Source organism: Bos taurus, chromosome 1 (genome assembly GCF_002263795.3).
Source record: "Bos taurus isolate L1 Dominette 01449 registration number 42190680 breed Hereford chromosome 1, ARS-UCD2.0, whole genome shotgun sequence".
Lineage (NCBI taxonomy): Eukaryota > Metazoa > Chordata > Mammalia > Artiodactyla > Bovidae > Bos > Bos taurus.
The window spans coordinates 53,162,516-53,177,947 of NC_037328.1; the positions used below are offsets into that span (position 1 = coordinate 53,162,516).

The 15,432-nt window shown below is 40.4% G+C and overlaps 1 protein-coding gene across 1 annotated transcript in view; it reads right to left on the reverse strand.

Moving 5' to 3' along the window:
- Positions 1-15,432, reverse strand: part of MYH15 (myosin heavy chain 15) — a 157,552-nt gene that overhangs the window by 47,818 nt on the left and 94,302 nt on the right. The window contains exons 26-28 of the mRNA XM_059887823.1: positions 14,604-14,694; positions 11,924-12,313; positions 1,507-1,633 (exon numbers count right to left, since the gene is read on the reverse strand). Of these exons, the coding sequence (XP_059743806.1) occupies positions 1,507-1,633; positions 11,924-12,313; positions 14,604-14,694 (608 nt within the window). The remainder of the gene's footprint in view (positions 1-1,506; positions 1,634-11,923; positions 12,314-14,603; positions 14,695-15,432) is intronic.

The following is a 15,432-nucleotide window of genomic DNA, read 5'->3' on the forward strand; positions in this document are numbered from 1 at the left end:
GTGTGACCCCATAGACAGCAGCCCACCAGGCTCCCCTGTCCCTGGGATTCTCCAGGCAAGAACACTGGAGTGGGTTGCCATTTCCTTCTCCAACGCATGAAAGTGAAAAGTGAAAGTGAAGTTGCTCAGTCGTGTCCAACTCTTAGTGACCCCATGGACTACAGCTTACCAGGCTCCTCTGTCCATGGGATTTTCCAGGCAAGAGTACTAGAGTGGGGTGCCATCGCCTTCTCCACATATATATATATTACTTGGCCATAAAAAAAAAATGAAATAATGCCACTTAAAGCAACATGGATGGATATAGAGATACTCATGTATGGATGTGAGAGTTGAACCATAAAGAAGGCTGAGCATCAAAGAATTGATGCTTTTGAACTGTGGTGTTGGAGAAGATTCTTGAGAGTCCCTTGGACTGCAAGGAGATCAAACCAGTCAATCCTAAAGGAAATCAGTCCGGAATATTCTTTGGAAGGACTGATGCTGAAGCTGAATCTCCAATATTTTTGCCACCTGATGTGAAGAGGTGACTCATTAGAAAAGACCCTGATACTGGGAAAGGTGAAGGCAGGAGGAGAAGGGGACGACAGAGGACGAGAGGACTGGATGGCATCACCAACTCAATGAAGACTGGCATGCAGCAGTCCATGGAGTCACAAAGAGTTGGACACAACTGAGCAACTGAACAACAACAACAAAAGCAACAAGGATGGATATAGAGATTATCATATTAAGTGAAGTCAGACAGAAAAAGACAAATATCATATGATACCACTTATATGTGGAATCTAAAAAAAATGATACAAATGAACTTATTTACAAATCAGAAATAGACTCATAGAAAACAAACTTGTGGTTACCAAAGGGGAGAGCAGGGATCAAGGAGGACATAAATTCAGAGTTTGGGATTAATATATATACACTACTGCCCATAAAATAGGTAATCAATGACCTGCTATATAGCATAGGGAACTATACTCAATATCTTGTAATAATCTTTCATGCAAAAGAATCTGAAAAAGGAATACATACACACATACGTGTATGTAACTGAATAACTTTGCTGTACAATTGAAATCAATACAACATTGTAAATTAACTATACTTCAATTTGTAAAAAATATAAATATAAAAAATAGGTGTGGGCTCATTGAAAATTAGGGGAAATGCCTATTTCAGTGAGGTAGATATGATAAAGTGGCATGTCTTATAGACTGTGTGGATAGTCTCTACCATCCTTGGATCATGAAAGCTACTCCAGTCAACTGCATATTGCTTTTCCGCTTCATGGAAGAGAGTTGGGCAAGGCCTTTCAAGGTGGCACAGAGGTGATCCTTCCCAGACAAGATCATGTCTTGGAAAAGATAACATCAAGGGCCTCACCACCCCACTAGAATTTTTAAATTCCCACCCAGACTCAGTGATTGGATCATCATTTCAGTGGTTTCTCTACCATTCTTCTGGGCTTGAGACTTGTAAGTGAAGCAACACCAAAAGTTTACTTACCATTCTCACTCCGTAGCTTTGTCTTCTGCGCTGTCACGTCATTTGCTAATTGAGTCACTTCATCCAGTTTTGCATTTGCTTCTTTCAAGCGTTCCTCATACAGACTACAAAGCTTCTCAGCATTAGCCTACAAGTTGAGAGGGGAAGGTTGGACATGGTTTATAGAGAACATGCTGAATTAGCTGCATAAGGAAGGGAGGGAGGGGTGGTTCCTGGGACCCTTGTGCTCTCCTCTGCCCTGAAAGTCACAGCTAGCATTGGAAAACCATGTCTGCTAATTTTAAACAGCAAAATACACTCAGAGTCTGGGCCCCTAGGCGGCCCAAACTTTTCAAATTATAGGTATTAATGGAGAAACAAGTATCTGGTATTGGGGAATGTCTCTAGAATTCTTTGCTTTTCAGAAGAAGGAAATGTGTCAAACACTGATGAAGTATATAATTACTTCCTGACATTATATATTTAACCATCTTTCTTTTCTTCTAGACTATAAGCTTCATGAGGATAGAGATTCCATTTGATAACAGATTATACCCCCTATGTCTAGAATAGTATCTAACACATATTAGGAGCTCAATAAACAAGGGGATAGTTCAGAGGGATGGGAAAGAAAGGATGGGAAAGATGGAGGAGGAAGGAAAGTCCAGAGGGTTGACCAAGAAGGACAGGAGAAAGCAGATGAATCTGAGATACAGCAGTGTAATAATAGAAGTTTGAACTGCGAAAACAACTGGACCCTCCCAATCATTAAGGTTGCAGGCTCATGATTACCCTGCTGGGTTATCATTTCAATCCCAAACTCCAACTTCTCAGAATTGGTTGTTCATGTTTAAAGAAAATGATATGCTAAGTGACCTATGCACTTTTACCTGGTTTAAGTAACCAATCTAATCATCAAATTTTTGCCACACTGAAAACTAATGCCAATGACTTTGAAATTCAATATTTTCAGGACCAAGAGCTTCCAAATGTAAGATGGTGCTGGCCCCTTTACCTAGCTGTAATTTTCATTCATATTATTAATATGGTCAGATATCATAAAATGACACGTGGTACTTCACAGTTCTACGGATTTTACATTGCTGTTTTTCTGTTTTGTTCTCAGTCCGTATGAGACTTTTGTCTCTATAAAGAAATAGTGCTATGGAAAAAGGAGGGGAGATGTAGGGGAAGGGATAGCAAGAGAGAAGAAGAAGAGAGAAGGAGATTACTTTGACAAAGAAAGGATCACATCAATGGCATTTCAAGAAAATGGTGAAAACTGTGAAATCTGGTGGTAAGTCTAATAGTTTTCAACGTTAAACTAATTTTCATGATATAGCAATGGCCAAGGGAGAGAAACATCTCCAGGATGATGCCAGGTTTAGTCCTTTGGGAAACTTCTGAGTCAGCAAAGACTTTGGAGCTCTCCAGCTGGAGCCTGTGCTGTGATGAAGAGTGTTCTCTGTAAACTTACTCTATTTTATAGTTAGAAATGACTATTCTAACTGTTTTTGGAAGACTCCTAAATTACATCTTATATCCCCAAGGCCAAATACAGAGCTTGACACAAAATAGGAGACTCAAATTACTACAAACTTTAGTGAGAGGTTGGCAAACAGACCCACTAAAGTTTACTTAGAGGTCACATTCAAGCTTTCCCTATGAACCTCAACCCCCAAATTGGTTTTTTTTTTAACTGGGTTGGCATATTATCCACTGATTAGCAAACAAAGGAAGAGGCCATTCGGAGACTGACAAGAAATATCAGTAATTCTACTCACAGATATTCCATAGCACACCCATGCCAGGTGGTGGATATGAAACCAGACCTGCCAGAGGTTCAATCAGCTTTCTGTACATCACGAAGGTTAGAACAATGATGTTAAATGCCAGACACACTCAATTACCCACAATCTCCACTTATCACTAGAAGCTATAGAAAAAACCCAGGCAACACTTTTTAAATAGTCTGTAATTTCAAATATTTTGATTGTTGAATATGTTTGCTTTACTACTTCTGAAAGTAATCTGACAGTCAAAGTTGGCACACTCATTTTCCTCACAGTATTCCTCAGGAACTCAGATTGCCTCTGTTTTATAAATGAGGAAATGGTCAGAGAGGCTAAATACCTTGCCCAAATTCACACAGCTAGTATGTGTTGGGTATAGGATTTGAACTGATGCAAGAAAAGAAAAAGTCAGACACTAGATTCCTAAGGATCTGTTATATCAAGTAATAACAAAGGAAATGTTAAGGATTAATTAACTTAACATTCTAGTTGATTGAAATTGTCGTGAATCCTGTGTGAAACTGGATTCCAGATCCAATCTATGGATTCTGGAAGAAACTGAATAAAAATATGACTATGTGAACCATTTTTGTTTTATGTTCACTCCAATAATAAATGACCTATGAATTGGGTCAGGAGGAAGACAGCCAGATGTGAGAAATGCCACTTCTGCTTATGACCAGGAGTGTGCTCTTCTGCACACCTGTTTGCTGAGGGTGAAAGAACACAGATCTCCATAAGACAGCTTAGTCAGTGTTGTGGGAGTGGCAAGCAAAGGAGCCAGAGAATTCCCTGGTTTCAAGAGAAGCCTGTGTGATTAAGCCCTGCATGGCTGTGCACACCTGCAGAGCAGGCAGCTACTGGGCAGGCATAAGACATTCGCCCTCAGGCACAGCCTCAATTGGTAGTTATCCATGGCACTAACATTGGTATTGTGTTTTCAATTGAAAAAGTGTTTTCATAAGCAGGATCTGCAAAGGCAATGTGATTGTTTATCTAAAGGTGGCCTGGACAGGGGCATGCCATTCAAAGGGTGGTACCCTCAAAAGTACTTCAAGTTTCAGCCTAAAGATAGACACTAAATTTTGATACCAAGAAGGAAGAGGTTAATGGAATAATGCACATTTATTCTGAAGCTGGTTCTTAAAATGACGCATAAAAATGCTGCCTCCTAGAAATTCAGGAACCAATGGGAATTCAAAATAATCAAGATAATTGTGAGATTGCCTATAACTTCTAAATTGCCCTGGGCCTCTCTGTCAGCCTAATATGCTTTCGAAAATGCTTTGGTTTCTACTGTACCACTGAGTATTGGCATTTCTGGCATTATAATTCAAGAAAAGATGAAGTAAACAATTCAAGATAAAGTTCAGCATAATGTATACGCCTATGAGAGTGAACAGAGTCAATTTATCCCACCAAGAAATATGTAAGGCAGCAACAGAATGCCATCACCCACAGACATACACAGGATTGGGGGTTGAGGCCCATCTCCACCATATAATTTTTGTGACCCTGAACAAATGATTAAATCTATGAGCCACAGAAATCCCAAGAGGCATATGTAAAAAACTGATGCTAGTAACTGAGTGTACTGATTATGGAAAGCACTTAGTAAACATGAGTAAAATCAGATCTAGTTTCTACCTTAGAGATGTCTTCTACTGAAGCAAACTGAAAAGATTACAATGTGGCAATGCAAAGGGGATGCCAAAAGTGCTACAAGAATTCAGAAAATAATTCAGGTAACATTTTAATCAGGGATGTTGAACTTGAGCACTCCAGAGACACAGTTCAGTTTGGAAAAGGCACATTGGTGGGAAAATGGATATTTGATGGAACGCAGGCATTCTAGCATGGCTAAAGTAGAGGGTCTAGGAAACAAAGTTCTAGAATCTAAAACTGGCACGAGGAGTGGAGTCAGATCATGGGCTATAGGGTACCTTAAAGGGCAGAAATGTGGAGTTCACTCTGAAGCAGGGACATGATTCCACAGAGCCATGCATCTCTTAAAATATTCATATTGGTACTATTTTAAAAAGATTGGGAAAAAAAAGATAATTTAGAAAACACTGCAATAATCCAGTTAACAGATAATGAAATTTTTACATATGAGTGGGAATGGAATGAAAAATTACAAGACAGTACAAAATTGACCTTCTCTAAGAATTGATTGGAAAGCAAAGAACAGAGAGGAAACACAGTTCTAGGCTGAGAGTCTGGGTGATGGAAGGAACAGGGTGCTGGTGGCAAAAACATCCATAGGAATTATATGTCAGCTTCAGGAGAGGTAAGTCTGGCTTTAGACATGCTAATTTGAGGAAAGAGAGACATTACTGATCTTTGCAAGAACCAATTAAGAAACTACTTTTAAGATGTGTGCTTAGTCACTCAGTCATGTCCGACTCTTTGCAGCCTCATGGACTGTAGCCCACCAGGCTCCTCTATCCAGGGGATTCTCCAGGCAAGAATACTGGAGTGGATTGCCTGAGGATCTTCCTGACCCAGGGATGGAATCCAGGTCTCCTGCACTGCAGGCAGTTCTTTACTGTCTGAGCTACCAGGGAAGCCCAACAAAAGGGGAAATAAAAGACGTTGCAGGGGTTAAAGGAGTGAGGAGGTAGTGAGATATACACTGACTTGTGGGAGCTGGTTTCCAAACAAGGCACACAAGTGAGCCACACTCTCTAGTATCCACACCCATGTGTAGACCCTATCCTGTGACTCATCACTGTTGGGAGTCACACAGAATCACTCCACTGTATTGCAAGCCAACCTCACAAGAGTCTTTGCAGCTTCTGGTCTCTTGGAATACTTGCTTTTAGTGCCCTGAATTACGATGTAAGAAGTCCAACTCCCCTATGACTACCACGCTGTGAGGAAAGCCAAGCTAGCTACATGGAGAGGTCATAAGGAAAGAGACATTTCCAAACAGCCCTCAACTGTCTAGCTATCCCAGCCCAAGAGCCAGACAGGTGAGTGAATAAACCTTCAGATGATTTGAGTCACAACCACCATCTGCGCTAAGCCTGTCAAGCCCCAGAAACAAGAGAGAAAAATAATAAATTATATTGTTTTAACTTCAAGGTTTTGAGGGTGATTTGCTACATGCTGCTGCTGCTGCTAAGTCGCTTCAGTCGTGTCTGACTCTGTGCGACCCCATAGACGGCAGCCCACCAGGCTCCCCCATCCCTGGGATTCTCCAGGCAAGAACACTGGAGTGGGTTGCCAATTCCTTCTCCAATGCATGAAAGTGAAAAGTGAAAGTGAAGTTGCTCAGTCGTGTCCAACTCTTAGCGACCCCATGGACTGCAGCCTACCAGGCTCCTCCGTCCATGGGATTTTCCAGGCAAGAGTACTGGAGTGGGTGCCATTGCCTTCTCCGGATTTGCTACATATCAATAGATAAATAGAACATTACTCTTTGGTCAAGGAATCAAATTAAGACAGACATGGACAGGCTTTGCTTTTCTCTCAAAATACTAACCCTAGTATGGAAAAGTCTGTTTTTTTTGTTTTTTGTTTTTTAATATGTGGATAATGGTTATGTGGAAGAATATTTTATTGTTTGGAGCAAGAATGAAAGAAATGGCTGAGTGAATATATTATAAGGTGAAGAGAGAAGTTATAATGAATGGTCTTAATCTTATCAGTTAAGTGTTAACATTTAGTAAAAGGATGGATTCAGGAAGGCAGGGTTGGAGTCTGAGGAAGGATTTTTGTTTCTCTTTTAAAATAAAACAAGTTAGAAGAATAAAGAACTTCTGAGCAGCAATGAAATTCCAGAGGAAGTTGGTAAGTATAAAATTAATACATAATTAGTACGGATTTATGGTGAATCTGTCAATGGTCTTATGATTTTATGACTTACTACTAAAATGTATAGCAACAGAAGAGTTCCTGAGGATGAATGAGGGGCAAAGAGTAAGGTCTTCTAGTGCTCACTTGCACTGATAAAGGAAGATAAACCTACAAGGGCAAGGAGTGAGAATGTTTTCATTGCTGAGTTGAAGACAGAATCCAAACAAAATGCAGCATACAGAAGAGACAGAGGAAGAGAGGTCCGAAGTCTTCACTAGATTTATATTTTATGATAATTGAAGGTGTGATGGCAGGGAGAGTGGAGAGGAAGAAAGAGAAGGAAAAGTGGGGTAGTTGTGTTTCTATTCAATGTGCTATTTAAAGGAAATTAAAGCTAAATATTTCAGGAGTCACTCAGTATCTCTGAAGAAATCGTACATTTTTATGGTTGTCGTCCTTAAAGATCAAGCTTTATTGTTGGTTTGTCTTCCCAGATGACTACAGATTCTGCTCACAGGAAGAATCTGGCACTGGTTATTTGCTCTGCATGGCCTCAATCAAAGCTCCTCTCAACTGCCAGAAGGTAAGGAGGTTCTTACCTGTGATCTGATACTAGTCATTTGAGATGAGAGCTGGCAGAGTAGAGATTAATGGACTCGGTGAAGAAAGAACATGTGAAAATTCTCCTAGTGTTGGCTTATTAAAGAGATGCCAGAGGACACAAAGGAGAAAAAGTTCTTAACTTCCCCCAAAGCTGTTTGTACCATTTGTTTGGATGGACTTAAAGTTCCTGAGCCCCCTCCTTGGAGTGCTCCCAACTCAAAGCCATCCTTCAAGAGAGAAACACCACTGATGAATCTATTTGCAAAGCAGGAATAGAGATGGAGACATAGAGAACAGACTTGTAGACACAGGGAGGGAAAGGGTAGGGTGGGATGAATTGAAAGAGTAGCACTGACATATATCCACTACAGTGTGTAAAGTAGACAGCTAGTGGGAAGCTGCTATATGGCATAGGGAGTTTAGCTCAGTGCTCTGTGATGACCAGGAGGAGTGAGATGGGGTGGGAGGGGGAGGCACAAGAGGAGGGGACATGTGTATATGTGTTATTGGTTATTGTACAGCAGAGGCTAACACAACATTGTCATGCAATTATCCTCCAACTGAAAAAAGAGAGAGACACACACCATGTACAAGTTAGTGGCATCCCTTGTCCAGCCTACCTACTGTGTCATCACTAGAAAGACCCACAAGGAACACAGACTGGAATTCCAATAAGGTCAGAAGCCACAGGCTACCTTCAGGGGATGGTCATGGAACTTTAGCAATGCCTGAGATTAGACCTGATCTAGAGAGGAGCTATCCCACACCCGAGGTCAGAGGTGGTGGCCTAGAGGAGCTACTCCATGCCCAAGGTCAGGGGAGGTGGCCATGAGGAGATACCCCTTGTCCAAGGTAAGAGAAACCCAAGTAAGACGGTAGGTGTTGTGAGAGGGCATTAGAGGGCAGACACACTGAAACCATACTCACAGAAAACTAGCCAAACTGATCACATGGACCACAGCCTTGTTTAACTAAGCCATGCTGTGTGGGGCCACCCAAGACGGACGGGTCATGGTGGAGAGGTCTGACAGAATGTGGTCCACTGGAGAAGGGAACGGCAAACCACTTCAGTATTCTTGCCTTGAGAACCCCATGAACCATATGAAAAGGCAAAATGATAGGATACTGAAAGAGAAACTCCCCAGGTCAGTAGGTGCCCAATATGCTATTGGAGATCAGTGGAGAAATAACTCCAGAAAGAATGAAGGGATGGAGCCAAAGCAAAAACAATACCGAGTTGTGTATGCGACTGATGATACAAGCAAGGTCCAATGCTGTAAAGAGCAATATTGCATAGGGACTGGAATGTTAGGTTCATAAATCAAGGCAAATTGGAAGTGGTCAAACAGGAAATGGCAAGAGTGAACATTGACATTCTAGGAATCTGCAAACTAAAATGGACTGAAATGGGTGAATTTAACTCAGATGACTATATCTACTACTGTGGGCAGGAATCCATTAGAAGAAATGGAATAGCCATCATAGTCAACAAAACAGTCTGAAATGCAGTACTTGGATGCAATCTCAAAAACCACAGAATGATCTCTGTTCGTTTCCAAGGCAAACCATTCAATATCACGGTAATCCAAGTCTATGCCCCAACCAGTAACGCTGAAGTTGAACAGTTCTATGAAGACCTACAAGACCTTTTAGAACTAACACCCAAAAGAGATGTCCTTTTCATTATAGGGGACTAGAATACAAAAGTAGGAAGTCAAGAAACACCTGGAGTAACAAGCAAATTTGGCCTTGGAGTGCAGAATGAAGCAAGGCAAAGGCTAATACGGTTTTGCCAAGAGAATGCACTGGTCATAACAAACACCCTCTTCCAACAACACAAGAGAAGACTCTATACATGGACATCACCAGATGGTCAACACCGAAATCAGATTGATTATATTCTTTGCAGCCAAAGATGGAGAAGCTCTATGCAGTCAGCAAAAACAAGACTGGGAGCTGACTGTGGCTCAGATCATGAACTCCTTAATGCCAAATTCAGACTTAAATTGAAGAAAGTGGGGAAAACCACTAGACCATTCAGGTATGACCTAAATCAAATCCCTTACGATTATACAGTGGAAGTGAGAAATAGATTTAAGGGACTAGATCTGATAGACAGAGTGCCTGATGAACTATGGACGGAGGTTCGTGACATTGTACAGGAGACAGGGATCAAGACCATCCCCATGGAAAAGAAATGCAAAAAAGCAAAATGGCTGTCTGAGGAGGGCTTACAAATAGCTGTGAAAAGAACAGAAGTGAAAAGCAAAGGACAAAAGGAAAGATATAAGCATCTGAACGCAGAGTTCCAAAGAATAGCAAGGAGAAATAAGAAAGCCTTCCTCGGTGATCAATGCAAAGAAATAGAGGAAAACAACAGAATGGGAAAGACTAGAGATCCCTTCAAGAGAATTAGAGATACCAAGGGAACATTTCATGCAAACATGGGCTTGATAAAGGACAGAAATGGTATGGACCTAAGAGAAGCACAAGATATTAAGAAGAGGTGGCAAGAATACACAAAAGAACTGTACAAAAAATATCTTCACAACCAAGATAATCACGATGGTGTGATCACTCACCTAGATCCAGACATCCTGGAATATGAAGTCAAGTGGGCCTTAGAAAGCATCACTACGAACAAAGCTAGTGGAGGTGATGGAATTCTAATTGAGCTATTTCAAATCCTGAAAGATGATGCTGTGAAAGTGCCGCACTCATTCTGCTAGCAAATTTGGAAAACTCAGCAGTGGCCACAGGACTGGAAAAGGTCAGTTTTCATTTCAATCCCAAAGAAAGGCAATGCCAAAGAATGCTCAAACTACCACACAATTGCAGTCATCTCACACGCTAGTAAAGTAATGCTCAAAATTCTCCAAGCCAGGCTTCAGTAATACGTGAACCATGAACTTCCAGATGTTCAAGCTGGTTTTAGAAAAGGCAGAGGAACCAGAGATCAAATTGCCAACATCTGTTGGATCATGGAAAAAGCAAGAGAGTTCCAGAAAAACACCTACTTCTGCTTTATTGACTATGCCAAAGCCTTTGATTGTGTGGATCACAACAAACTGTGGAAAATTCTGAAAGAGATGGGAATACCAGACCACCTGGCCTGCCTCTTGAGAAACCTATATACAGGTGAGGAAGCAACAGTTAGAACTGGACATGGAACAACAGACTGGTTCCAAATAGGAAAAGGAGTACATCAAGGCTGTATATTGTCACTCTGCTTATTTAACTTATATACAGGGTACATCATGAGAAACGCTGGGCTGGAAGAAGCACAAGCTGGAATCAAGATTGCCGGGAGAAATATCAATAACCTCAGATATGCAGATGACACCACCCTTATGGCAGAAAGTGAAGAGGAACTAAAAAGCCCATGATGAACGTGAAAGAAGAGAGTGAAAAAGTTGGCTTAAAGCTCAACATTCAGAAAATGAAGATCATGGCATCTGGTCCCATCACTTCACAGCAGATAGATGGGGAAACAGTGGAAACAGTGTCAGACTTTATTTTTGGGGGCTCCAGAATCATTGCAGATGGTGATTGCAGCCATGAAATTAAAAGACTCTTACTTCTTGGAAGACAAGTTATGACCAACCTAGATAGCATATTGAAAAGCAGAGACATTACTTTCCCAACAAAGGTCCATCTAGTCATGGCTATGATTTTTCCAGTGGTCATGTATGGATGTGAGAGTTGGACTGTGAAGAAAGCTGAGCGCTGAAGTATTGATGGTTTTGAACTGTGGTGTTGGAGAAGACTTGAGAATCCCTTGGACTCCAAGGAGATCCAACCAGTCCATCCTAAAGGAGATCAGTCCTGGGTGTTCATTGGAAGGACTGATGCTGAAGCTGAAACTCCAGTACTTTGGCCACCTCATGTGAAGAGTTGACTCATTGGAAAAGACCCTGATGCTGGGAGGGTTTGGGGGCAGGAGAAGAAGGGGACAACAGAGGATGAGATGGCTGGATGGCATCACCAACTCGATGGATATGAGTTTGAGTGAACTCCAGGAGTTGGTGACAGACAGGGAGGCCTGGCATGCTATGGTTCATGGGGTCGCAAAGAGTCAGACGTGACTGAGTGACTGAACTGAACTGAGCCAATCTGAAGATCTCTAGCTTCCATTAGCAGGTACTTTGAGTCACCAATTTACTTTAACTTTCTCTCCCTCCCCCTCCTCTGCCTACTTCCATGTTCTAAATCCTCAAGAAGAGCTTGTAAATGTTCTTTACCTTAGCTCTGGTCATCTGTTCAACATGGATCAGGAGATCGTTCACTTCGAGCTCTAGGTCACTCTTGTCTTTTTCCAGTGTCTGCTTGACCTGTTGTAAATTTTCTACCTGGCTCTCCAGCTCAGCCAGGCTATCTGCGTGTCTCTTCTTCAAAGAGGCAGAGGTTGCCTCAAAGTGCAGTGTGGCCTCTTCCAGGTCTCGGCGGAGCTTCTGGAATTTTGTTTCTTGTTTCTTAGTTATCTCCAGCTGAGCCGAACTGACACCTCCTGCCTCCTCCAGCCTCTCATTCATGTCTTCCAGCTCTCGGATGAGGTTAGCTCTCTCCCTCTCTACCTTGGCTCGAGTGGTCCTTTCAGCTTCCAATTCTTCTTTCAAAAGTTGTATCTGAGTCTATAGCAATAAATAACTTTAACTTTCACTAAGCACTTGTAGCATATTTTATATTCAAGAGCTCTACTGTTTTTTTTTTTCTCAAAACTAAGCAAAACAACATAACACTTTTGGTTCTCATTTATAGCTAAAGAAGATAGAATACAGAGAAATTAAGTAATTTGCTCCAAAGCAGTACTGAGACCAGAATTAAAATTTGTAATTCCTCCCAATTTCCCAGACCATGGTGATGAGCAACCTCATTAGATTATATACATGAAGAGGACATTTTAATAAAGAGCACTTTGCAAAGGACTAGAAAATATCTTTCATATAACAAGGAAACACTTTAAAGAGAGCTTATAAAAAATAACATGATGAATTTTATATACAATACCTCATTTATCTGAAATTTATTTACCTGAAAACCTTAACTATTGCCAACTTTGGCTAAAATCTCATCAACAGATTAAATACCCCTGAGTTCAAGCAGCTAACTCATAAGACACAGCATCCATTTAATTTTATACAAATTCTGACAAACTTGGTTACTTGATTTCTTAGTCTGAAGGTGATTTTAAGTAGCAGGAAAGTTGAAGTAACAAATTAAAATTGGTGGAGGAATGGGATTATTAATTGGAGTAGTAACCTGATATTATTAGAAGCAGAATTACAAGACAAAGAAGAGCAGTGATAAGAATTCTCAGAGCCCAAAAGTCTTTTGCTGTAAGGGCAAATAGCTTTACAAATCTTGATAGCATCATTGTGGGACAGGACAGTAAAACTGATGATGGTCATTAATATCACCTTAAATAATTAGGTGTAGGTTAGGGCAGAAGAAAAAAGGAATGACTTATATTTTAGAATATACTTTTCTTTCCATTAAGTAAGAGTATGATTGCTAAAAGGAAACTAAAATTTGCTAAATTTTTTAGACTGAACCAAATAAATAAGGGTATCTAAGCTGGATGAGTTGTGACAGAGGTGCTAAAAAATTTATGATTTCCACACCCAACTAATCATGATCCCCTTACAATTAGTTATCTTGAGATACAATACCTTCATTTCAAACAATACTCTAACCAGATCAAACATTTCTGAAACATTTCCTTAGAAATAATCTTTGGAACATTATTTTAAGTCATCAGGGTAAGAAAGTTTGTATTTTGGATAAATTGAACATTTTTTTGGATCAACTATCTTTTGAAGAGAAGTCTGGTAAATATGATAGACAACTGCTTGAAGATAAATATTGTCTGAAAGCACATCCATAAAGCAGGGAGACTGGCTGTATTTGACTCAAATGTCTCAGAAAGTAATAATCAGGAAAAAATTCCAAAATTATTTTGAGTAATAGTTACATTAATGAGATAACTAACTCCAAAGGAAAAGAACCCATCTCCATGTATATGTGAGGAGTTATATGTTTTAAATTACTTATAATGTGGAGAAGACTCTTGAGAATCCCTTGGACTGCAGGGAGATCAAACCAGTCAATCCTAAAGGAAATCAACCCTGCATATTCATTGGTAGGACTGATGCTGAAGCTAAAGCTCAAATACTTTGGGCAAAGTACTGAAGCAAAGAGCTGACTCAATTGAGGGCAGGAAGAAAAGAGGGCAACAGAGGATGAGATGGTTGGATAGCAGCACCAACTTCCTATGAGTTTGAGCAAACTCCAGAAGAGAGTGAAGGACAGGGAGGTCTGATGTGCTGTAGTCCATGGGGTCGCAAACAGATGGACATGACTTAGCAACTGAACAACATAATGTGGTAATATAGTATAAAACAGTCACATAGTCTAAACTTATAAATAGCTGCCCATTATCAAATAACGTTTTGAGTCTACAAGTAGCTATAAAACAGATTTTCAGTGTAACTGTCTTACAATTGCAAAGACTAATCATCATAAAAAATTAAATTGTTAATACTGAATGCATACCATGGGTCAGGCACTGAGCTTACCACTTAACTGTAGTTACATTTTAGTTCAAACGTTGTCAGGAAGATTAATGAGTAAAAATATAGATGTCCTGGGTTTTAGTACAATGCCCAGTTTTTGTCAAACATTCAACATGTTAGCTATTTGTTTTTACTATCTTCATGATAAGGAAATCTAAGCTTAAGTAATATTCCCCAGAGTCACCTATCTGTAGAATGCCAGGTTACCTTCTCAACCAGCATTCTTTCCTGCTTCTGTCGATCGTTGGCTAGGGTTCTGGCTACCTTGGCAGAACATTTGTCACTGAAGCACCAGTCATCAACCAGGGATTGAACTACAGATACACATAGGGATTTGATAAATGATCACCTGGAACTCTTTAACCGTCTTCTGAAGCTGAGCCACCAGGCTTTTCTCATTCTCCACCTTCGACCTCATCTGATTCATTTCTAATTCTTTCCTGTTAGGGAAAGAGTTGTCAAATGAAATTGCTCAGAGTAATAACATTTTGTTTAAATAGTCTTCAAATTATTGTAATAATATATGAAGTCATTCATTGTAAAAATTCAACTATTACATCTAGAGCGGAAGTCTCCTTGGCTATTATACCCAGCCTCTGTTCCTTCCCTAGAGGTAACCACCATAATCAATTTGATGTGGCTCCTTCTGGACATTTTTCTAAGTACTGACATATATTTGTGCTTATGTATCAGTAGAAATAGTTTCATTTTCTTTACTGGGAATGGTATAATATTATATACATTTAGATTTATAATTTCATATTTTTTAATATTTATTTTATTTGACTGTGTTGAATCTTAGTTGTGGCACTAGGAATCTTTTGCTGCAGTGCAACTTCCTAGCTGTGGCTCACAGGCTCCAGAGCACACGGGATCAGTAGTTGTGGTGCCAGGCTTAGGTGCTCTGTGGCATTTGGGTCTCAGTTCCCCAACGAGGGATCGAATCCACATCTCTTGCATTGCAAGGCAGATTCTTAACCACTGAACCACCCGGGAAGTCCCTGTACAACATTTTTAACTCAATAACACACAGAGATTTTTCCACTTTGGCCTACACATAGATTTGTTATTGTTTCATTGCTAAGTCTTGTCTAACTCTTTTGCGACCCCAAAGACTACAGCTAGCCAGGCTCCTCCTCCTGAGGTTATTTCTCTACGTGGGCTTTCCTAGGCAAGAA